A 24,873-nucleotide genomic window follows, 5' to 3' on the forward strand; every position below is an offset into this window, starting at 1 on the left:
CCAATACACGATCAATACCTGATCAGCCTCAACACACACACCAATACACGATCAATACCTGATCAGCCCCAACACACACACCAATACACGATCAATACCTGATCAGCCCCAACACACACACCAATACACGATCAATACCTGATCAGCCTCAACACACACACCAATACACGATCAATACCTGATCAGCCCCACACTCACCAATACACGATCAATACCTGATCAGCCCCACACTCACCAATACACGATCAATACCTGATCAGCCCCAACACAGTCATCAATACACGATCAATACCTGATCAGCCCCAACACACTCACCAATACACGATCAATACCTGATCAGCCCCAACACACTCACCAATACACGATCAATACCTGATCAGCCCCAACACACACACCAATACACGATCAATACCTGATCAGCCCCAACACACACACCAATACACGATCAATACCTGATCAGCCTCAACACACACACCAATACACGATCAATACCTGATCAGCCCCAACACAGTCATCAATACACGATCAATACCTGATCAGTCCCAACACACTCACCAATAGACGATCAATACCTGATCAATGGATCTGATTGGTTCAACTCCATGACTAGCACGTCCTCATTCAACCGCTACAACACACACACACACACACACACACACACACACACACACACACACACACACACACACACACACACACACACACACACACACACACACACACAGTAACTCTACCTTGTAACCTGACCCCTCGTCTACACCTGTCGGGTCATGTGACCTCTCCGTGTCACTCTCACTCTCTCACCTGTACTTCATGTTGCTATGACGACCCGGGGCCTCCTTCATGTGGGCGTGGCCCAGCAGGGTCAGCCTTTCTGCCGGTTCTGCCCTGACCTTTGACTGACAGGCGGTCCCGGTGCTGGCCGCCGCCGCCGCCGCCCTCCGCTCCTTCAGCTGGTGCTCGCTGGAGCCGCCTCCTCCCCCCACGTTGCACGCGATGGACACCTGCATCCCGGCGGCCCCGGTAACCGACCCCGGTAACCGGCCCCGGTAACCGGCGGAACGAGCTGAGCGGCTCTAAAGTGTCAGAACATGACCGGCAGCCCGCCGCTGCCGCCGAGCTCTCCGGTCGCTTCGGTAACGGCGGGAAGAAGTCATGAGCGGGACGTCAGGTTGGAGTCAATCAGCCAATCAGAGACGAGCTTTTCGGTGGAGGACGTCCTGCTGCTGCGGCGGAGGAAGAGCGACTAAGAGCGGTCGGTCCGCAGCCCCGGAGACCGGAGCTCCTCCTCCTCCCACCGTCAGCTGAGAGGAGCTGGAGGAGGAGGAGGGACTGATCTCACCTGGAATACTACCTGGAATATTACCTGGAATATTACCTGGAATATACCTGGAATATACACATGGATATAAACCCACTAGTCCATCAGCCTGACAGACCGGAGCTCCTCCTCCTCCCTAAGAGGAGAGATGGAGAGGAGTATTCTCACCTTTATATAATATAGACCTGGAATACATCTGGAAAATACACGTTTATATACCCGGAGGTGCTCTGAACTGGAATATGCACTTGGAATATAGACCTTAATTATACACCTGGAATATACACTTACACACAGCTATACACACACCTGAGGAGGTGCACTGTCTGCAAGGCAAAGAACAGGTCAGAAAAACCCATAGAACAGCAACCCAGATCAACACAGGAAGACATGAACAGACACCAACACAAAGACACACAAAATAAACACAAAGACACAAAAGCATACACAGGTAGATAAAATAAACAGAAACAATACTACACAGTGTTTGTGTTGCTCTGTCAGTACAGTGTTAGTGTGTATTATTCCAGTGTACTAGTACAGTGTTAGTGTGTACTAGGAATGTGTTATTCCAGTACTGTGTTCCTATAGAGAACCGTTCCTCCCCCACTCTGCTGCTTCTGTCCATCAGTCAGTGGATGGTTGGAGGTTGCAGCAGCAGCAGCAGCAGTAGCATTAGCTACAGTGTTAGCAGCAGCGTTTAGATGCGAGCTGAGACGCCCGAGGCTGAAGGTTTGTCACTAATGTGACTTCCAGTCGCTGCACATGAGGCTGTTCATCACTGTCTGATCTCTGAGCCGCATCATGGCTCAGGGAGCTCCTCTAGAACCTACAGAAGATCCTCTAGAACCTATAGAAGCTCCTCTAGAACCTATACAAACTCCTCTAGAACCTCCTCTAGAAGCTCCTTTAGAAGCTCCTCCAGAAGCTCCTCTAGAACCTATAGAAGATCCTCTAGAACCTATAGAACCTCCTCTAGAAACAATAGAATCTCCTCTAGAACTTATAGAAAGTCTTCTAGAAGTTCTTCTTGAATCTCCCCTATAACCTCCTCTAGAACTTCTTCTGGAAGCTCCTCTAGAACCTCCTCTTTATCCACCTCTAGAAGCTCCTCTAGAAAGTCCTCTAGAAATTCATCTAGAACCTCCTCTAGAAGCTCATGTAGAACCTCCTCTAGAAAGTCCTCTAGAACTTCCTCTAGAAGCTACTCTAGAACCTCCTCTAGAAACTCCCCCTAGAAACTCATATAGAACCTCTTCCAGAAAGTCCTCTAGAACCTCCTCTAGAAGCCACTCTAGAACCTCCTCCAGAAGCTCCTCTAGAACCTCCTCTAGAAGCTCCTCTAGAACCTCCTCGAAAACCGATAGAACCTCCTCTAGAAGCTCATGTAGAACCTCATCCAGAAAGTCCTCTAGAACCTCCTCTACAACCTCCTCTAGAACCTACTCTTCTAAAGTTTCTATTGGTTCTACTGTTTCTAGACTTTGAAATCTGACCATTGATTCTGATTGGTCCGTCTGCGTGCCATGAATCAGTTTATTGATATATTGATTCTGTATCAGTTCTGGGTGCTGCTGTTTAGCAGTATTAGTACTACATTTATACATGTTTATAATGTGTTTATAATTACTAGTACTGTGGACTTATAGTACTGGTATGTGTAAAGATATATTTGTACTTTGTTTAGAGGAATGAACACTTTTTGTAGGTATTAATTCTGCATTCGTGTGTATTAGTACCTTGTTTATGTGTATTAGCAGTACATTTGTGTGTATCAGTGCTGCATTTGTGGGCATCAGTACTGCGTTTGTGTGTATTAGTGGCAGTCAGAGATGATCCTGATTCAGCTTTCACTCTGCTGTGAAAAAAGATCCACATCCATGCAGTACACAGACAGTACACGCAGTACACACATACTACACACATAGTACACACAGAACACACAATACACACAGAACACACTCAGTACACGCACTACACACTGAGCTGGGGAACAACTGGAGCAGAAAGGCTTCAACAAAATCAGAATCATGACTCAGCAGTTTCAGGAGCCAATCAGAATCAGCCGAGGAAAAACACTGTACACCAGCTGTACTCCAGTTTAACCAGTACCACCAGTATAACACCTAATAAAACCAGTACTACCAGTATAACTAACACTCAATAAAACCAGTACTACCAGTATAACACCCCATTAAAAACCGTACTACCAGTATAACTAACACCCCAATAAAAACAGCACTACCAGCAAAACTAACCCCATTAAAACCAATACTACCAGTATAACACCCAATAAAACCAGTATTCCCAGTGTAACTGCAGGTGTGAAAACAGTATAACCAGTGAAACCAGCAGTAGTGTGGTGGCTCCCTCTGGCGTCTCCTGGGTGTAACTGCAGCATCAGTTCAACACTTCAGCATTTAGTTCATCATGTATCAGCAGCTCACCTGTCTCTCACCTGTGTCTCACCTGTCTCCCCTATCTTACCTGTCTCTCACCTGTCTCCCATGTCTCCCCTGTCTCTCACCTGTCTCTCCTGTCTCTCACCTGTCTCCCATGTCCCCCTGTCTCACCTGTCCCTCACCTGTGTCTCCCATGTCCCCCTATTTCCCCTGTCTCCTCTGTTTCCCGTCTCTCACCTGTCTCACTTGTCTCCCCTGTCTCTCACCGGTCTCTCACCTGTCTCCCCTGTCTCACCTGTCTCTTACCTGTCTCCCCTGTCTCTCACCTGTCTAACTTGTCTCCCCTGTCTTTCACCTGTCTCTCACCTGTCTCCCATGTCTCTCACTTGTCTCACCTGTCTCCCCTGTCTCTCACCTGTCTCACCTGTCTCTCACCTGTATCCCGTCTCTCACCTGTCTCACTTGTCTTCCCTGTTTCTCACCTATCTCCCCTGTCTCTCACCTGTCTCCTATGTCTCTTATCTGTCTCACCTGTCTCCCCTATCTTACCTGTCTCTCACCTGTCTCACCTGTCTCACCTATCTCACCTGTCTCTCATGTCTCTCTGTCTCTCCCCTGTCCCCCCTGTCTGCCCGGTCCCCTCTGTCCCCCCATTCCCCCTGTCCCCTCTTGTTCTCCCCCTGTCTCACCTGTAGGGCATGCTGCTGTGCTCCATGGTGACATCGCACTCCTTCAGGTAGATCTCAAGTCTCCGTCTCTCCATGAGTCTCCTGGCTGCCTCCAGGATTTGGGACGCCAGCGCCGACTCCTCCTTCTCCTTGGCGTCTTTCTTGGAGTCATTTTTTTCAGTTTTCCCAGAATTCCCTCTGTTGACTTTGGGCTTCTTGTTGAATCCGTACAGCTCCTCCACCGAGAACTTTGTAGCTTTTCCTGCGGCCGCGGACGGTCCGACGGCGGCTCCGGCTCCTGAGGCTCGGCCTGCAAACATGGCTGAAATGAGGGGACCAACAGGCTAATGTTAGCGCTGGGAGCTAACAGGGACGTAACATGGAGCTAACAGGGAGCTAACAGGGAGCTAGATGGAGCTAACATGGCGCTAACAGGGAGCTAACATGGAGCTAACATGGAGTTAACAAGGAGCTAACGTTAGCGCTGTGAGCTAACAGGGAGCTAACAGGAGCTAACATGGAGCTAACAGGGAGCTACCATGGAGCTAAGAGGGAGCTAACATGGAGCTAGATGGAGAGCTAACACAGAGCTAGCAGGAAGCTAACAGGGAGCTAACAGGGAGCTAGCAGGGAGCTAACAGGGCTAGACGGAGCAGTACCAGCTAGCGAGCTAAAATGCTGCTCATGTATTTAAAAAGTTCCAAAATTCAACAACATTCCAGTCGTACTGCGTCTGACTGTCCTTATACGGGTAGTGAAGGAACATTTCATGTAGTTCTACAGTAATCAGGACGTCAGGACTGTAGCAGATCTGGAGTGCCACAGGGCTCCACTATCTGTTAGCTTAGCAATTAGCTTCTACCTGCTTCCAACTCAGCAGCACAGAGGTTTGGAGCAGGTTCTGGAAGGTTTGGGGCAGGGTCTGAAAGGTTTAAAGTAGGTTTTGGTGTAACAGGTTACTGAGAGTTTAGAGCAGGTTCTACTAGGTTTGAAATAGGTTTTGGAAAGATCAAAGTAGGTTTTGAAAGGTTTTGTAGCAAAGTCTCAAATGTTTGGAGCAGGTTTTGGTGGGCTCATGACGGTTTGGAGTTGTAAAGGCTTGGGAACAGGTTTTGGAAGGTTCTGATCAGGGTCTGAAATGTTTGGGGCAGGTTTTGGTGTGATGGGCTGATGGTTTTGGAGCAGATATTGGAACGCTTTGGAAGCTTTGTAGCAGGTTCTGGAAGGTCTGAAGTAGGTTTTGGAAAGATCAAAGTAGGTTTTGAAAGGTTTGAAGCAAGTTTTAAAAGATTTGGAGCAGATTTGGGTGGGTTAATGAGGGTTTGGATCAGGTTCTGGAAGGTTTGAAGCAGGTTTTAGAAAGATGAATGTTCGTTTTTGAAGCTTTGGAGCAGGATCTAAAAGGCTTGGAGCAGATTTTGAAAGGTTTGGGGCAGAGTCTGAAATGTCTGAGGCAGGTTTTGGAAGATCTGGAACAGCATGTGAAAGGTCAATGAGGGTTTGGAGCAGGTATTGGAAGGTTTTGGAATGTTTGAAGCAAGTTTTAAAAGATTTGAAGCAGGCTTTGGAAGATTTTGAGAAGGGTCTGAAATGTTTGGGGCACGTATTGGAAGGTTTTGGAAGGTCTGGGAAGGTTTTGAGCAGGTTTTAGAGGTCTGGAGCAGGGTCTGGAGGGTTATTGAGGGTTTGGACCAGGTTTTGGAAGGTATTGGAAGGTCTGAAGCAGGAAGTAGTCTTTGGAAGGTATTGGAAGGTCTGGAAAAAGGTCTGGAGGGTTTTGAGGGTTTTGGAGCAGATATTGGAAGGTTTTGGAGGTCTGGAGCAGGGTCTGGAGGGTTTTTGAGGGTTTGTTTTCTCGTCGTACCTGAGCTGATGTTGACTCCTGATGTGTGTCCACCTCCGTCAGTCTGTTTACGTCTTCTGCTGCTGCTCTCATATTAATCCTGTTGGTGTAATCCCACCAATCAGAGCGCAGATACCACATCTGTCTGTCTGTCTGTCTGTCTGTCTGTCTGTCCTGCTGACAGGATTTAAAAACTAAAATACCAAATCTGTACACAGATGCTGAACACAAACCACATTTATCCTGCTGTAATCTGACACACACACACACACACACACACACACACACACACACACAGCAGATTAAACTGTTTCAACAACTGTCCTCATCAATAATAACATCATTACCTCACAGTAATCGGATTACTTCTTGCCTTGGTATCACATTACTAACAAGACCTCAGAGAGCCCAGTCCTCCTCCAAGGCTGCTCCTGTCCTCCTCCAAGGCTGCGCCTGTCCTCCTCCAATGCTGCTCAGTCCTCCTCCAAGGCTGCTCAGTCGTTTCATTTCCGATGGATGAAATCTTGAAAAAATTCATGGCAGAAATCACAACGCTATAGAATGTTTCCATTTAATATAGCTGTACCAACAAACACAATGACCTTGCTCTGAGTACAGGCATGTCTTCTGCATGTGTACGTTATGTATGGATACCGAATCACGTGACCTAAATATGTAGCGGGCGGCGGGAAGTGATGGGACTCAGAAACATCCCCACAATTTAATCAGTTGTTCCTTGGATCATTTCCTACAGATCAGTCCTGATAAGTCCTCAGTGGTGGATTTGTAGTAGGATCACAGTCAGTTGACATAGTGCTCACTGGTTGTCATGGTTACAGTGACGCCATGCTGCTATCTGGTAATGATACAGAAATCTAACAAATCCGTGGATCCAGACTATAAGCCGCATCACTGCCAAAATCTAACCACTTGGTCCTTGTGTCATTTCTGACCTTCTCTGGAAATTTCATCCAAATCTGTTAGTCTGTTTTTGAGTAATGTTGCTAACAGACAGACAGACAGACGCCGATTGTCACATAACTTCAGCATTCCTTGGAAGAGTAACTACAGTTCAGATCCTAGATTCAGGCTCCACATCAGGAAACTTCTGACCTCATGCAGCCCCAGATCATCATACCGCCATCATACTATGACTCCTAGACCTCCTGATTAGTGCTACTATGACTCCTTCTAGACCTGCTGATTAGTGCTACTATGACTCCTTGTAGACCTCCTGATTAGTGGTACTATGACTCCTTCTAGACCTGCTGATTAGTGGTACTATGACTCCTTCTAGACCTCCTGATTAGTGGTACTATGCCTCCTTCTAGACTTGCTGATTAGTGGTACTATGACTCCTTCTAGACTTCCTGATTAGTGGTACTATGACTCCTTCTAGACCTCCTGATTAGTGCTACTATGACTCCTTCTAGACCTCCTGATTAGTGGTACTATGACTCCTTCTAGACTTGCTGATTAGTGGTACTATGACTCCTTCTAGACTTCCTGATTAGTGGTACTATGACTCCTTCTAGACCTCCTGATTAGTGCTACTATGACTCCTTCTAGACCTCCTGATTAGTGCTACTATGACTCCTTCTAGACCTCCTGATTAGTGGTACTATGACTCCTTCTAGACCTCCTGATTAGTGCTACTATGACTCCTTCTAGACCTCCTGATTAGTGCTACTATGACTCCTTCTAGACCTCCTGATTAGTGGTACTATGACTCCTTCTAGACTTGCTGATTAGTGGTACTATGACTCCTTCTAGACTTCCTGATTAGTGGTACTATGACTCCTTCTAGACCTCCTGATTAGTGCTACTATGACTCCTTCTAGACCTCCCGATTAGTGGTACTATGACTCCTTCTAGACCTCCTGATTAGTGGTACTATGACTCCTTCTAGACCTGCTGATTAGTGGTGCTATGACTCAGATGTTTCTCTTCCTCTGTTCAGTTCTTTTCCATGTGGATTCATGATGCAGACATAGATAGACCCAGTCCATAGGTCCAGAGCTGAGAAGGTTCTGCTTCTTTTAGAACCATGTTCATATCGTCATGTTCTGACCCACTGCAGTTGCCCTAGTCTCTGAGCTAGCTGATGGTGGAGGTTCTCAGATGTTCCTCCCAGCGATGGACAGACCGCTGGGTGTCTGCAGCTGTTGGTTGGCAGTATGTTTTTCAGTGGATTAGAGATTATGTTGGCACATGGATTATCTGCTCACACACACACACACACACACACACACACACACACACACACACACACACACACACACACACGATCAGAACATGCCATCAGTCGCTGCCTGAAAAACCCACAATGCACCAGTGTCTGGGTTTGGAGGGTTTTGGTGGGTCCAGTATGTATGTATATATTTTATATGTCTATATATTTGTATTACATTATATTTCTGTATATATTTATACTATGTTATACTTCTGTTGTCTTGTTCTCCAGTGAACCTTCAGAAACCAGTTTGCAGCTGCAGGATGCAGCTGGAGGTCGAGATCAGTCCACATTAATCCAGCTGTTAATCAGAGTTAATGAGCTCAGCTGTTACATCATCAACATGTTGACTGTCAGCATCCAATCACAGCTCAGCTCCCGTTCTCCTCAGAGTCCAGAACCAGAACCAGAGAACCAGAACCTCATCAAAGAGCTGCAGGTGAGACAATAAACACCTGAAGGAATGTCACAAACGGTCTCACTCTGTGGTTTACAGTGTGTTTCTTCTTCTGTGGTGTTTGTTCATGTTTTAAGGCTGCAAACGTTTGTCTTTTCAGAAAAGTTTTGTGTCATCTTGGAAAAGTTTCAGTCTCATCATGATGGTGAATATAAACACATTATCAATCAATCAATCAATCAATCAATAATCAATCAGTGATGACAGATTTATTGATCGATAAATTCACTGATTGTGGATTCAGCTGTGAACAGAAGCTCAGAGCTCAGGATGATTTTTCACATCAGTTTAATTCTGCTTCACATAAAAAGCATCACATTCAAACTCACAATAAATACAACAAACTGTGCGACTGCGTGTACAAGTACAGCATGTACGATGTACTGCGTGTACAAGTACAGCATGTACGATGTACTGCGTGTACAAGTACAGCATGTACGATGTACTGCGTGTACAAGTACAGCATGTACGATGTACTGCGTGTACAAGTACAGCATGTACGATGTACTGCGTGTACTCCAACACGTCCTGCGTTGCTGCCATCAGGCGGCTCGAGGGCTGTAGTACGGCAGCGCTCTGATGAAGGCGTCCAGTCTGCTGCTGAACACTTCACTGTCCAGACTGGGAGCCGACGAACAAACGGGATTCTTCACGATCAGCTCCACGTACAGCTGGGATGGAAAAACATGTCAGGTAGGACACGTTAGTCACTAAGGACACGTTAGAGTCACTCAGGACACGTCAACAGTCAGTCTAGACACGTTGCTAGGGCTGCAACTAACGATTATTTTAATAATCGATTAATCGGTTGATTATTTTTTTCGATTAATCGATGAATCGGATTAAAAAAACGACACATTTGTAATTTCCGCCGCTTTATTCAGAAATGGAAGATTTGGACTGACAGAGCAAAAAAGATGATTGTAGTGAAGCCTTCGTCTTCAACCATCGACAGAAGCCTCATGCCAGTGAGCATGATGTTGAGGATGCTCTCAGTCAGGACAGATGCTTGCTGCAGTGGACATGATGTCTTTCTCATCATGAAGCCTGTCATTGTTGGCTGTTCATGAAATGAGAAAGATAGTATGAGTATGTATTACAGCACAATTTACAACAACTCAGTAGTTGTTTTATTTGCAGTATTAGGTTAAGGCAAGTAAGGAGTCCAAAGAGCAAAACACAAAGCGCACACACACACACACACACACACACACACACACACACGGACGGATGGACGGACCGACGGACAGACAGACAGACAGTTAGGACAAGCACCATAAAAAATACTTCATTATATAACTTGAGTAGATGTAAGAAGTTACTTTAACCCCTGTTTGGTCTAAATGCAGTTCATCCTGCTTCACTCCAACACAGACCAGCGTCTTCACTCAGACTTTGTGAGAAATTAAAACTTGAGGCTTAATCTTTAAATTATTATCACCATTGTGGGCAAGTTACGTTTATTTATAAATCATATTCAAGCCCTTCTTAAGCTGATTAAAGTGAAATAAAAGTTTCTCTCACACACACACGCAAGCACACACACACACACACACACACACACACACACACGTGTCCTATCACTGTCATTAATCAGCTAACAAACACTAGCATCAGGAGAGCTAGCAGAGAGACTAACGTTACGTTTCCTCACTGTAAAACAGAACAAACGTAGGATAATGTAGTGACTTACCTGCTGTTGAGCTCCTTCATCCTCATCAGAGACTCCAACGTGTTTCTGTTTCAGGTGCTGCATCATCATCGTGGTGCTCCTGTTCCATCACGTATTACTTTTGTAAAGCTTGCATGTTACGCATGTATTTTGTTTTGTGAAGCGTGAAATGCTGCCACACTTTTGAGGATCAAACTGTTTTCTCCGTGTTGGTCATGTTTGGTTGAAATTACTCTGAATTTACTTTCGCTTTGCCGCCACCTCGATCTGTTCAACTCGCTCTACAGGTGGAGTTATTTAAAAAAAACAAACTTTATTTCCGTCAGCCAGCATTGACAAAGCTCTGCAGGTGAAGTAAACAGCTCCGTGACATGGTGAGTGACACACGAATTGATAATGAAATTCATTGCCAACGCTTTTAATAATCGATTATTATCGATTCGTTGTTGCAGCCCTAAACGTTACAGTCAGTCAGGACACGTTAGAGTCAGTTACTGTCTCTATGTGTCTCTCTGTGTCCATGTGTCCCTTACGTTGCTGTAGATGTGCTGCAGCGTCTCTCTGTGTGTGTCTCTGTGTCTTTATTTGTCCCTATGTGTCCATGTGTCCCTTACGTTGCTGAAGATGTGCTGCAGCCTCTCTCTGTGTGTGTCTCTGTGTCTTTATTTGTCCCTATGTGTCCATGTGTCCCTTACGTTGCTGTAGATGTGCTGCAGCGTCTCTCTGTGTGTGTCTCTGTGTCTTTATTTGTCCCTATGTGTCCATGTGTCCCTTACGTTGCTGTAGATGTGCTGCAGCGTCTCTCTGTGTGTGTCTCTGTGTCTTTATTTGTCCCTATGTGTCCATGTGTCCCTTACGTTGCTGAAGATGTGCTGCAGCGTCTCTCTGTGTGTGTCTCTGTGTCTTTATTTGTCCCTATGTGTCCATGTGTCCCTTACGTTGCTGTAGATGTGCTGCAGCGTCTCTCTGTGTGTGTCTCTGTGTCTTTATTTGTCCCTATGTGTCCATGTGTCCCTTACGTTGCTGTAGATGTGCTGCAGCGTCTCTCTGTGTGTGTCTCTGTGTCTTTATTTGTCCCTATGTGTCCATGTGTCCCTTACGTTGCTGTAGATGTGCTGCAGCGTCTCTCTGTGTGTGTCTCTGTGTCTTTATTTGTCCCTATGTGTCCATGTGTCCCTTACGTTGCTGTAGATGTGCTGCAGCGTCTCTCTGTGTGTGTCTCTGTGTCTTTATTTGTCCCTATGTGTCCATGTGTCCCTTACGTTGCTGTAGATGTGCTGCAGCGTCTCTCTGTGTGTGTCTCTGTGTCTTTATTTGTCCCTATGTGTCCATGTGTCCCTTACGTTGCTGTAGATGTGCTGCAGCGTCTCTCTAGCGTTGCTCACTGACAGATCCGTGTTCATGACGAACTTCAGTCCACTGGGAGTCTCATAGTAATGGAGACGATACCTGCTGGTCTGGAAGGACAGAAACCCCTCCTTCCTGAGGACAGACGGGCTGCTAAGGACCACAGACAGGTTATAGACAGGGAGACAGACAGACAGACAGACAGACAGGTGTAGAGAAGGATACATGTCCAGTGGAGACATCTTGCTGACGAAGGAGCGGATGGAAAACAGCATCCCATACATCAGTTTATATTCCTGGAGACACACACAGTTCAACATGAGGCTGGGTGTGTGAGTGTGTGTGTCTATATGTGTGTGTGTGTGTGTGTGTGTGTGTGTGTATATGTGTGTGTTTTGCGGTCACCTCGTCCTTGGAGATCCCCGCCTGCTTCTTGCGGTTCCATTCATTATAATACAAACAGTTTCCATTGCGGTCAAAGATGTACAAGTTATGAACCGTCATCTGAAACACAATAAACACAAATAATTACTGGTCACACACACACACACACACACACACACACACACACACACACACACACACACACACACACACACACACACACACACACACACACACACCAGAGCTGCATCTGTGTGTTACTCCATGAATTTACTGATCAGCTGTTTGCACTAAAATATCAGAAAATAGTAAAAATGTGGATCAGAGTTTCATGCAATGTCTTCAGTTTACTGTCACAGAGGAGAAACAACAGAAAATATTCACTGAAGAAGCTGAAATCAGAGAATTTAGATGTTTTTACTGTAAAAATACTCAAATCAATTAATCATTTATAGAAACAGGCGACCACTCAGTGGTTCATCTGCTCTACTGCAGTTAAATAAAACTTCTATTTCAGTCCAACATGAGTCAGTGTGCTGTCAGTTCATAGTGGTTTAGAGCTCAGACAGACAATATTTAATTATATAAAACTCAAAATAAAAAGTAGACAGAAACTTGAGACACTTTTATGCTAATTCTGCGTCTCTTAACCCTCCTGTTGTCTTCATTTACGGGCACCAAAAAATATTGTTTCCTTGTCTGAAAAAAATCCAAAAATTCAGCAAAAAAATTCTCTAAATTCTGAAAATTTGAAAAACTTTCAGAGAGAAAATTCCAAAGATTCTTAAAAAGTTAAAATAAAAGTTTTATTTTTAAAAATCCCCCAAATTTGGCAAGAAAATTCTTTTCAAAAAATGAGTAAAAATCTTCCAAAAAATCCTAAAAATATCTAAAGTGATTCCATATATATCAGTAAAACTTCTAATATTTTCTTTAAGGACATTGAGAAAAAAATCACCCAAAATCCAGCGAAATTCGCTGGATTTTGGTTGATTTTTTGTTAATGTTCTTAAAGAAACATTTTTAACATTTCTTTTTTCCACCAAAAAATGTTCAAAGATTTCCCAAAAATGTTGAAAATGTGGACATCAGAAGTTTCACTGTGAAAATATATTTTTTTTCCCACATTTTCAAACTTTAAAACGGGTTAATTTGACCTGCAGGACGACACGGGGTTTAAACTAGCCTCTCCTGCTGTTTCTATGTAAAATATTTTACTATATATTTAATCTAGTTTCAATAAATCACCCTCTACCAGGTTAAACAGCAGCTCCTCTACAATCCTCAGAGCCTGTATGTATTTCACACCACCTGTATAATGCGTCTAGTGTGGTTTTAAATGTCTGAATCGAAACTGTTTAAATAAATTCCGTTTTTTCCAGTGAATTCAATCAACACGGGACGGAGAGCAAAAGGGCAGAAAAACATCTAAAATTTTTTTTAAGTGCACCCGTTTTATTTGAGTCGTATTATCAAGGTATTATAGCCACATTTATAGATTTAAAAAGGAGAATTAAATCTTTAAAATGTAGTTTTTTTTAAAATATTTTAATCTTTGGCTGCAGTGCTTACTTTCTCTTCCTGTTCCTCCTAGGACCCCGCTGCAGAGCTGTCCGCCTACATGCCAGACCAGAACTGTTCTACGGAGTTTTATAAAACTACATGTAAGTGTCCGAAGACATAAAGAATAATTTGATGGTATAAGTAAGTCTGTGGTTTTATTCTCAGCCTGAAACTCCTCTGGTTGTGTGAATCTAGCGGACCACAGCGGCATGTAACGGACAGCTCAGCTCAGTTTAACAAATAGAGACAAGATGGCGGCAGCAGTAGCGACGATGATGCCGAACCTCGGGCAGCAGATTTCCTCTAAAAACGACATGATTCCGGACTGGACCAGCCAGGAAGTCAGCACCGGGGTGAGTACAGGGGCTGCTGGACCGTGGCGAACCGAGCCGGGCCCGGTTCTGTCCCGGGGGAGGGGTTTTAATTAACGAAGAGTGGTTGAATGAGACAGCAGTTCTGCAGCAGCTAACGGCGGCTAACGGTAGCCTGAAAGATAGATAAAGTATTCACTGCCTGGTAGGTTCTGAATGAAGTTCTGACCAGAGAGACACTGAACCGGGTCGAACCGAGCTGGATTTAGTTTCTGTAGAAGCATAACCTGTTCTTTAAAGAGGCTTTTGAGTCGCCGTGATCAGGCGGGATGGCTGGCTACCCGTAGCTAATGCTAATAGGTCTATTATCGGACAGGCCGTTTGTAAAATGATGGATGTCCGACAATGAGCTCACCCAGTAAAATGTTAAGGTTAATGGGTTGCGACGAGGAGTAACATGAAGCTCAGTGATGGAGGGAGATGATTGGAGATACCTCATAGTTAGTTTACTGTTAGCTGCTGATGGAAACAGGATGTCCAGTGTGATGCTGACCCTGTCTTTCACCTGTCTGTCTCTCTCTGTCTGTCTGTCTTCCACCTGACTGTCTGTCTTTCTTCCACCTGTCTGTCTGTCAGACCACCATCATGGCGGTGGAGTATGATGGAGGAGTCGTGATTGGAGCCGACTCTCGCACGACTACGGGGTGAGAAAATCCTCCAGCGTGAAATGCTGATAGTACTGGATGTAGTGAACTTGTCCGTCTCTAAACCTGTCTGTCTGTCTCTATCCTGTCTGTCTGTCAGAGCTTACATCGCCAACAGAGTGACGGACAAACTGACTCCGATCCATGACCGGATCTTCTGCTGCAGGTCAGTTCACCTCTGAAGCACTGAAAACGTCCAGCTCCAGTTCATTTGTCAATTATTTAAAGTATATTTTAACGTCTCAGTACTTTTGAAAAGGTCTAATGTGGTCCACAGCTGATTGATAGAACACTATAAGGACTTTTTGAGGAACTCAGACTGTTATCGGGAACTTTTCAGATCTTTGAAACTCATTAAAAATCCCACTTAAAGCTTTAATAAGACAGAGCCTTTTATTAAGACTTTTTATTTCACAAGGAGTGTTTTCCAGAAGCTGCAACAGTTTGAAGTAGAATTCAGGAGAACGAAGCCAGTCTTTTCGTAGGAACTGAGAAATCATTAATAGGATTTTAAAGGAAGCTCAGAACGTTTTCAGGACACTGAATCCTCCTCGGGAACTCATTGATCTCTACAGGGAATGTCATAAAATATCAACATTTCATGAAACTTTTACAGAAACTTGTGAACGTTTTAGGACACCGAAACCTGTCACAGGACCCTTTAACAGTACAGGAACTTCTAAAGACCTTTCTACAAGCTTTCTCAAGGTTTTTTTCCCTGTTAAAAGGGTGTTTTCCTTGCCACTGTCGCCTTTTTGCTTGCTCTGGGGGTCAGGCATATGGGTTCTGTAAAGCGTCTCAAGACAATTTGACTGTAATTGGCGCTATATAAATAAAATTGAATTGAGTTGAACTGAATTATGCCAGAAGGAGATTCAAATCCCAGAGAAACACCTGATGTTCCTACACTTCAGAGCTTCAGGACAGTTTTCTGTGGACCTCTTAGAACCCAGAGCTGAGGAACCTTCTAGAACCTCCTCAGAACTGTTTGTGTTGCAGGTCTGGATCAGCTGCTGACACTCAGGCCATCGCTGACGTGGTCACCTACCAGCTGGGCTTCCACAGGTAACACACACAGTTTGATTGGCAGCCTCCATGTCCAGCCAGGTGTGGCTAACACTCACCTGTACCTGTGGTCCCGCCCCCCAGCATCGAGCTGGACGAGCCCCCGCTGGTGGAGACAGCTGCCAATCTGTTCAGAGCGAGCTGCTACCGCTACAGAGAGGAACTGACAGCCGGGATCCTGGTGGCAGGTTGGGACAGGAGGAAGGGAGGCCAGGTAACACACCTGGATTATACACCTGTATATATTACAGGTGTATATATTACAGGTGTATATATACCTGTACCTGTATATAGAAACCTGTATTATACACCTGTAATCCACACCTGTATTATACAACTGTGTATATATACCTATATTATACACCTGTTTATATACCTGTCTAAACACCTGTACATACACCTGTGTATGTGTACCTGTAATATATACCTGTATATATACATGTAATACACACCTTATTATATACCTGTAATATACACCTGTGATACACACCTGCACACACACCTGTATTATATACCTGTACACACACCTGTAATATATACACCTGTATTATATACCTGTACACACACCTGTAATATATACACCTGTATTATATACCTGTACACACACCTGTAATATATACACCTGTATATATACCTGTACACACCTATAATTCCATCTGTACACACACCTGTAATACACACCTGTGTATATATACCTGCAATACACACCTGTAATGGACACCTGTAATATACACCTGTATATACACCTCTATATATACCTGTCTGTCTGTTATGTGTATCACCTGTCTCCCTGCTCACCTGTGTGTCTGTTACCTGTGCCAGGTGTACTGCGTTCCTATTGGTGGGATGCTGGTGAGGCAGCCTGTGTCGGTGGGTGGCAGCGGCTCCACCTACATCTACGGCTTCATGGACTCCAACTACAAACCAGGACTCACCAAGGAGCAGTGTCTGGAGCTGACTGCTGCAGGTAGGCTGCTGCAAGGCATGCTGGGTGCTGCAGGTAGACTGCTGCTGCAAGGCATGCTGGGAGCTGCAGTCCACTGTTGCTCCACAGGCTCCACCCACACCTGTTTCAACTGCATACATACTGCATATTCACCTGTCTCTCACCCATATCTCACCTATAGCACACCGGTCCTCTCACCTGTGTCTCACCTGTCCTCTCACCTGTGTCTCTCCTGTGTCTCACCTGTCCTCTCACCTGTGTCTCACCTGTCCCAGCCCTTTCTCTGGCGATGGAGAGGGACGGCTCCAGCGGTGGTGTGGTTCGGTTGGCAACCATCTCTGAGGACGGGGTGGAGCGACGGGTCATTCTGGGGAACCAGCTGCCAAAGTTCTCCACACACTGAGCATGCTCAGTTCACACCTGTGTGTTGTTAATAAAGGTTTCTCTGTCAGCTGTGTGCGTGTCTTTCATGTGGAAGGAGGTGAAGAACCAGAAATAGGTGATTTTAATGCTGTTTACAGTTTTAATCCAGATTAAGCTGGAGTTGAAGGCTTTATTCTGATGTAAATCACAGTTTTAATCTCTAAAGTATTAAATGTGGATTTCAATGTAATTCAAAGTTTAATTCAATTTAAATCTTCAGAAAAATGCAGTTTAAGTAGGAGTTCTAATCCAGTTTAACTGAGTTCTAATCCAGTTTAAATATGACTTTTAATCCAGTGTAGATAGGAGTTTTAATCCAGTGTAAATAGGAGCTTTAATCCTATTTAAGTAGTAGTTTTAGTCCAGTTTGAATATGAGTTTTAGTCCAGTGTAAAAAGAGTTTTAATCCAGTTTAAATTGTAGTTCTAATCCAGTGTATATAGCAGTTTTAATCCAGTTTAAATAGTAGTTTTAGTCCAGTTGAAATATGAGTCTTAATCCAGTGTAAATATAGTTTTAATCCAGTGGTCAACAATTTTATTCCCATTTTATTCTGAGTTTGAATCCAGTTTAAATCTGATTTTTTTTCTTAGACTGTTAATATGAATGTTTAACTGGTTTAAATCAGTTTCTACCAGTTTAAACTCAGGTTTTATTTCAGTAAATCAGAGTTCATTTTTGTTTTGTACAGTTTAAATTAATTCAGACTTTGTTTTAATCCCATTTACTGTTTATGTTGTACTGCTGTGTCTGTTTATTCCCATTTTCATCTGTTTGATTTTAAATTTTAATACACTTTAAATCATGATTTTAAGAAGATTTTTAGGTCAGTATTATTCTGAGTTTGAATCCAATTTAATCTGAGTTTTATTCTGGTTTAAGTCAGGCTTTAAATGTGAATTTTGATACATTTTGAGTTTAAATGCAGTTTTAGTTTGAGCTAACAAGACTGATAATTACAGTAAAATAACGGTTAAATCATTTAAAATATACTGCTCAAAAGAATTGAAGGAACACTTTGAAAGCATCAAATTTCAATGGGGGAAAATAACTGGATATCTACATTGGTATGGACTGGATAATGTGTTGGGAATGAAAACATGCCACATCGCTTGATGGAAGTGAAAATTACCAACCTACAGAGGGCTGAATTCAAGACACCCCAAAAGTCAAAGTGAAGAACTGATGGTGCAGGCTGGTCCATCTTGCTGAAATTCCTTGACAGCAACTGAGAATGGTACCCAGTAGTTGGTGTTTCCTCCATGTGCTTGTATGCAGCCTGATGATATCGGGGCCCTGAATGAGATGACGGATGTTGTCCTGAGGTATCTCCTCCCAGATCTGGACCAGGGTATCACTGAGCTCCTGGACAGTCTGAGGAGCAACCTGGTGGTGTCGGATGGACCGAAACATAATGTTCCAAAGGTGCTCTATTGGATTCAGGTCAGGGGAGTATCGGTGCCAGTCAATGGTATCAATTCCTTCATCCTCCAGGGACTGCATGAATTCTCTTACCACATAAGGCCAGACATTGTCGTGCACCAGAAGGAATCCAGGACCACTGCACCAGCGTAGGGTCTGACAATGGGTCCAAGGATTTCATCCTGATACATAATGGCAGTCAGAGTGCCGTTGTCCAGCCTGTAGAGGTCTGTGCGTCCCTCCATGGACATGTCTCCCCAGACCATCACTGACTCATCACCAAACTGGTCAAGCTAAACCATGTTACAGGCAGCATAACTTTCTCCACAGCTTCTCCAGACCCTTTCATGTCTGTCACATGTGCTCATGATGAACCTGCTCTCATCTGTGAAAAGCACAGAGCACCAGTGATGGACCTGCCAGTTCCTGTGTTCTATGGCAAATACCAACCGAGCTCCAAAACAGCAATCACGGCAAGGCAGGGCCAAGCCAACTCCCCCCGGGCCGTAGGAGCCACAGGGCGGCGCCCCCAGAGAGCCACCGGGGCCACCGTGAACGACACGGACCCGGAGAACAAGAGGGAGTAGCTACCGACACCCCCAGCGCGCCAAGACCGACCCAGGCGGCCCGGGGCACAAGGACCCACCCGCCACCCGCAGCCCCCACCAAACCCACCACCACGCCCCCCTAAACCTAACCCCCCACCCCTGTGCCCAGATGAGCCAGAGCCACCCCCCCAGAGAGACCACCCGGCCCCCATGCCAGACCCCCAGGCAGCGGAGGGCCCCAGGCCCCCCCAGGGGAGGGAGAGGGGCGAGGACGAGCGGCCAGGCAGGAGAGGAGGGAGGAGGAGGGAAGCAGAGCAGGAAGGGACAGGGGAGCGACGGGAGGGCCGACCCACCCCAAACCCCAGGGCCAGCCAGGGCGCCCCAGAAGAGATCAGCTGCCGCCACCCCCAAGGCCCCGGGAGAGCGCACAGACCCAGCAGACCCAGGGCTCAAAGGGAGAGACACCGGGGACACCCACCCCCAGGCAGAGGGGCCCGAGCCACGCCGGCCCCGCAGAGCCAGATAGGGGCTTTCGACCGGGGTGGAGCCCGTTCGGAGTCGGAGCCAGTGCCCGACTTGGCGCCGGTTTTTTGTCTTTCCACCACCGGAGCTGCGGCTCCGGGCTCCAAAAACTGGGGCTTTTTCGGGCACCAACTCGTTGCTGGGCCAGACTTGGCCAGAGTTGAGAGCCGAGCACGTCACGGGCAGGGGGCGGGGTCACATCTAAAAACATCTAAAAAGATAAACATAGATATGATCATCAACTTATTGCGCGTGTTTAACCGCTAAGTAATCAATGCAAGCGTAGTCGAAGCTAAGTAGCTAAGCTAACGCTAGCACGTTTACTGTTAAGTATCCAAACGTCTTTGATAATTACCTTTCTTCTCAAACGTGATCGCCGGGCATTGGAACGGCGACGCCGATGGGTAACCCCTAACAGAAGGTTTTGCTGTTCAGCGATGGCGAGACACACTAGCAAAGCCATGAACACCACTCCAATGAAGTCCTCCATTGTTGTTGTGTGGGTTTCCGTACGGCGTGAACGCTGTTGAACGGCTACGTACGCAGTACGTACACACGTTTTGTGGTGGCGCAATGACGCAGCTCCAACTTTGCTCCTTCCGAATGGAAACACAAACCCGTTCTGGAGCGGCACGAGATTTGAACCAAAAAAGCACTGGCTCTCAACTTTGAACCAACCTAGCACCTGGTGCTCTTTGGTCGAAAGCCCCTAATAGAGCGACCCCAAGAGCAATAGGGAAAGGACACCACCAGTGCATGCACACAGCCTTGAAGTCCATGGTGCCATCCTACTTAAAAAGGTAGAGGGTTAATAAACTGAAATAAAGCAGAGAGAAGTCAGACCATACACACAGACAGAATAAGTATCTGAATTTTATGAGGCAAGTGGCATACGCCCACATACAAGCGGAAGCTATAGATTAATATTTATTGATTTAATAAATGGAGACTATTTTTCTTTGAAGGAGTCCAATTGTTTTTTTCTGATAGCAGATAATCTCTCAAGTGAAATGTGTTCTGTGAGGAGGTTCAGCCAATGGATGATGTTGAGGGCTTTCTTATCTTTCCAGTTAACTAAAATAGTTTTTTTGGCGATGGCAATAGCTGCAAGTGTGGGTTGGATATGAATGTCTGGAAGGGCTGTTTGCGTTAGATCACCAATTAGGCAAACGTTCGGGGAATGTGGAATCCCGCCGTCCAAAATATTGGAGAGTTTCTGTGTGATTGTTACCCAGAATTGATAGACGGGTGTACAAAGCCACAGAGCGTGAAAGTAAGTGTCCGTCATGTTTTGGCTGCATTGCGTACATGTGTCTGAGCGTGAGAAGCCCATTTTATACAGTTTATATTGCGTTATATGCGTTCTGTGAAGCACCTTAAATTTAATTAATTGTAAGTTGGTGTTTTTAGTCATTTTAAATGTGTTTTCACAGATCTGGGTCCAAAAATCAGAGTCAAAAGATTTGGATACGTCTTTTTCCCATTTTTGAGTTGGTAGGTGTATAGAGTGTGTCTTTGAGAGTAAACTATAAATTTTTGAGAGATTCTTCTTATTTCTTGGAGACAGTTTCACAATGTATTTGACAAATTCAGGTGGCTGTAAATCCGTTGGCTGTAAAGTAGTCTGAAGCGATGGAATTCTACTTGTAATCGTCTTCTTTACCTGTAGGTACTGAAGAAAATTTCCATTTCTTATTTCAAATGTTTGGAATAAGTTTATATATGTCCTAAATGTGTTGTCATCCAGAAGGTGATGGAGGTGAGTGACTCCTCTCTCTGCCCATGTGCTAAAATAAAGAGCTATTTTGTTGTTTGGAAAATCAGGGTTGTGCCAGATTGGGGAGAGTATACTGGGTTTTAATTGGGAGCCTGTGATTTCCAGTGCTTTCCACCAAGCAGACAAGGTGGAAGCGATCATAGGGTTCTTGAAGCAGGAATGATGTTTAAGGGCAGAAGTGATACAGGGAAGGTCAGAGATTTTGATCTGGTTACAATCTAACTGTTCTAGTTCTAGCCAGGAGTTATATTCTTCATGTGGATGTATCCATTTGGTGAGATATTGTATTTGGTTGGATAAATAATAATATATGAAGTTGGGAGCCTCCAGTCCCCCTTCGGATTTATTCTTCTGGAGGGTAGTCAAACTGATTTTAGCCTTTTTATTCTTTGAGTAGAATTTACCAATAGCGGAGTCAAATGATTGGAACCACTTTGATGTGGGTTTAAATGGAATCATGGAGAAGAGGTAGTTGATTTTAGGTAATATTTTCATTTTGACTGTAGCTATTCGTCCCAAAAGGGAGATGGGGAGGTTGTTCCAACGCCTCAGATCATCACAGACTTTGTCCAAAAGTGGAGTGAAGTTCAGGTGAACTAATTCTGAGAGTTTGGAGGAAATATTTATGCCCAGATATCTGATGTTGCCAGTAGGAAAAGAATAATGCGAGTTTTGGACTGCAGGATTCCACGAGTTTTCTGTTAAAGGTAATATAATTGATTTTGACCAGTTGACGGAGTAGTCTGAAAGACGCGAGAAGGTTGTGATGAGGTTAAATACTTCCTTTACTGAAGTTTTGGGTTCTTGTAGATAAAATAAAATGTCATCTGCGTATAGATTAATTTTATGTTCAGACTCCAGAGCGCAGATACCTTTGATATCGGTGTTCTGACGTACCGCTGTTGCTAGTGGTTCGATAAAGATCGCAAACAATAAGGGAGAGAGTGGGCATCCCTGTCTTGTTCCCCTTTGCAGACTGAAGCTTTGTGAAGTGATCCCATTAGTTGTGACTGTAGCCTTGGGTGAGTTGTACAGAGTTGATACCCACTGGATAAACGATTCTCCAAAGCCAAATTTGTGGAGCACAGCAAAGAGAAAGGACCAATTGACTTTGTCAAAGGCTTTTTCTGCGTCCAGTGACATAACAATAGCTTCTTTGTTGTGGCGTTGCGTCAAAGAGATTAGATTTAGAAGTCTTCTGATATTGTTGGTGGAGTGTCGGCCATTTATACATCCTCTTTGATCGCTGTGGATTATTGACGGGATGATTTTCTCCAGCCTAGAGGCGAGAGCTTTTGAGATAATTTTGATGTCGGTGTTGATTAGTGACAGAGGTCGATAGCTAGAGGGAAGCGTAGGATCTTTGTCTGGTTTCAATAATAATTTAATTGCAGCTGTATTCATGTGCGGACTGATATAACCATTATTTTTAATCTCCGTCACTGTCCTGAAGAAAAGGGGTGCTAACATTGACCAGAAATGTTTAAGAAATTCAGCAGGGAAACCATCAGGACCAGGTGCCTTGCCTGCTGGCATACTGTCTAATGCACATTGTAATTCTTTCATAGTCAATGGAGCATCTAATATGTCTCTGTAATTTGACGTTAGTTTGGGCATGTTTAAATTGTTGAGAAAATTATGAATATCTTCTATGTTTGGGTTAGCTGCTGCTGAGTATAAACTCTGGTAATAATTATAGAAGATCTGGTTAATTTCCTGAGGTGACTGAGTATATTTTCCTGAGGGATCCTGAATTGCTGTTATGAAGGATTTTTCTTTATTGCGCTGGAGTTGGTTCGCCAGAAATTTTCCTGATTTATTATTGTGTTCGAAATCATTATATCTTAGTTGTTGTAATAAAAACTCTGTTTTCTTGGATAGGATATTATCGAGGTTTAGTTTTGCATTTTGTAGTTCGGACCATAATTGATCACTTGGGTTTATTGCATAATTCTCTGTAAGTTGTTTAATTTTTTCTTCAATTTCTTTCTCTGTTTGTAGATCTTTTTTTTTCTTGTATGAGGAGTATGATATTATTTTACCTCTGATTACGGACTTTCCAGTTTCCCAAAGCAAAGATGGGGGTAAGTCATCAGAGTCATTGTTTTTTAGAAAGTCTGCCCACTCACTCCTTATTACTCGATCAAATTCTGGGTCTTTGAGTAGAGAGATGTTAAGGCGCCAAGTCTGAGGAGGTTTAGGGATGGGATCTGTTTGCAGGCTGAGTGATATTGGTGCGTGGTCGCTGATAATGATTGGGTGGATTTTAGTGGTAACTTTATGTGCGATAGAGTTATTTAAGAGGAAAAAGTCAATTCTTGAAAATGTTTTGTGCACCGGAGAGAAAAACGTATAGTCCCTCTTTGTTGGGTTTTTGAGTCTCCAGACATCGTCTAGTCCGAAATCTTTCATATAGTCATGTATGACTTTAAGTGATTGTGACTGTTTTACGTGTATTGGACTATTAGATCGATCTACTGAAGGGTTTAAAACTATGTTGAAGTCACCACCGATAATAGTTGTTGAGTTAGCAGATAAGTCTGCTAAGTGAGAGAAAACCGTGTGAAAGAATGCTGGATCGTCATTATTCGGAGCATAGAGGTTTACAATAGAATATAATTTATTAAAGATTGTTGCCTGGATAATAATATATCTGCCCTCTGAGTCCGTTACTGTACTGTTTAAAGTGAATGGAATTCTCTTATGGACTAGAATGGAGACCCCTCTTTGTCTGCTGTTATAACAACGATGAAAAGATAATACTATATTCGAGTCTGATAAACATTTTTCTTCCGACTGTAGTAAAATGCGTTTTCTTGGAGGAGCAAAAATATCTGCTTTTAATTTAGAGACATAGTCCATGATTTTAACTCTTTTTGTTTGTGAGCGTATGCCATGAACATTCCAGGCTACGATATTAAACTTGAACATACAGAGAGAAGATGTTCTGTCACTGAGTAGTGTAGTAATGTAATATAACAGCTGTGTGTGTCCTTGTGAGCTTTCAGTTGCGATCTGTGGGCTGTGAGTGTTGGAGCAGGAGTGTATACAGACAGGACAGGATATATATATACATTATATAATAAGCACATTCATTGCCTGGGAAAAACTATCAACAAACACATTATAGCAAACATACAAGCACAATAAACATGGGGAGGTACATATAGTGTGAGTGAGAGTGTGGGGGGTGAGTGTGTTGAGAGGGTGAGAGAGCTAACAGGGAGGACATGTAGAGAGGGAGAGAGAGAAAAGTAGAAGGAGA

The 24,873-nt window shown here is 44.3% G+C and overlaps 3 protein-coding genes and 1 long non-coding RNA gene across 9 annotated transcripts in view; 2 read left to right on the plus strand and 2 right to left on the minus strand.

The window, feature by feature from the left end:
• The window catches only part of LOC111584166 (voltage-gated potassium channel subunit beta-3-like), a 22,082-nt gene extending 14,486 nt beyond the window's left edge, over nt 1–7,596 (minus strand). Inside the window, exons 1-3 of one of the 5 annotated variants that reach the window (XM_035958679.2) lie at nt 6,582–7,587; nt 6,256–6,334; nt 4,413–4,713 (exon numbers count right to left, since the gene is read on the minus strand). In XM_035958679.2, the coding sequence (XP_035814572.2) occupies nt 4,413–4,711 (299 nt within the window). In that variant the 5' untranslated portion in view covers nt 4,712–4,713; nt 6,256–6,334; nt 6,582–7,587. Of the gene's footprint in view, nt 1–804; nt 1,011–4,412; nt 4,714–6,255 lie in introns of those variants that run through there. The other 4 variants (XM_035958678.2, XM_055007412.1, XM_055007411.1 and 1 more) reach the window with 4 other exon arrangements.
• On the plus strand, nt 1,534–9,413 carry LOC118471873 (uncharacterized). Its single transcript, XR_004849219.2, has 3 exons — nt 1,534–1,665; nt 8,699–8,906; nt 9,025–9,413. It is a non-coding gene; the product is annotated as an uncharacterized LOC118471873 (long non-coding RNA).
• trappc1 (trafficking protein particle complex subunit 1) lies at nt 9,196–14,040 on the minus strand. Of its 2 annotated transcripts, XM_055007426.1 has the most exons (6): nt 13,900–14,040; nt 12,349–12,447; nt 12,169–12,239; nt 11,940–12,078; nt 10,618–10,696; nt 9,652–9,984 (listed from the first exon to the last, which is right to left on the minus strand). In XM_055007426.1, the coding sequence occupies exons 2-5, from the start codon at nt 12,445–12,447 to the stop codon at nt 10,643–10,645; spliced, it is 363 nt and encodes a 120-aa protein (XP_054863401.1). In that variant the 5' UTR covers nt 13,900–14,040; the 3' UTR covers nt 9,652–9,984; nt 10,618–10,642. The 2 variants fall into 2 exon arrangements, with proteins under 2 accessions (XP_023149178.1, XP_054863401.1); XM_023293410.3 differs by lacking the exons at nt 9,652–9,984; nt 10,618–10,696 and adding an exon at nt 9,196–9,595 and having other exon boundaries at nt 13,900–13,957.
• A 44-nt stretch (nt 14,041–14,084) lies between these two features.
• psmb6 (proteasome 20S subunit beta 6) lies at nt 14,085–17,367 on the plus strand. Its single transcript, XM_023293409.3, has 7 exons — nt 14,085–14,243; nt 14,838–14,905; nt 15,006–15,071; nt 15,905–15,970; nt 16,055–16,184; nt 16,793–16,937; nt 17,192–17,367. The coding sequence occupies exons 1-7, from the start codon at nt 14,142–14,144 to the stop codon at nt 17,317–17,319; spliced, it is 705 nt and encodes a 234-aa protein (XP_023149177.1). The 5' UTR covers nt 14,085–14,141; the 3' UTR covers nt 17,320–17,367.
• The last annotated feature ends 7,506 nt before the right edge of the window (nt 17,368–24,873 follow it).

This window comes from Amphiprion ocellaris, chromosome 23 (assembly GCF_022539595.1).
Source record: "Amphiprion ocellaris isolate individual 3 ecotype Okinawa chromosome 23, ASM2253959v1, whole genome shotgun sequence".
In the NCBI taxonomy this organism is placed as follows: domain Eukaryota; kingdom Metazoa; phylum Chordata; class Actinopteri; family Pomacentridae; genus Amphiprion; species Amphiprion ocellaris.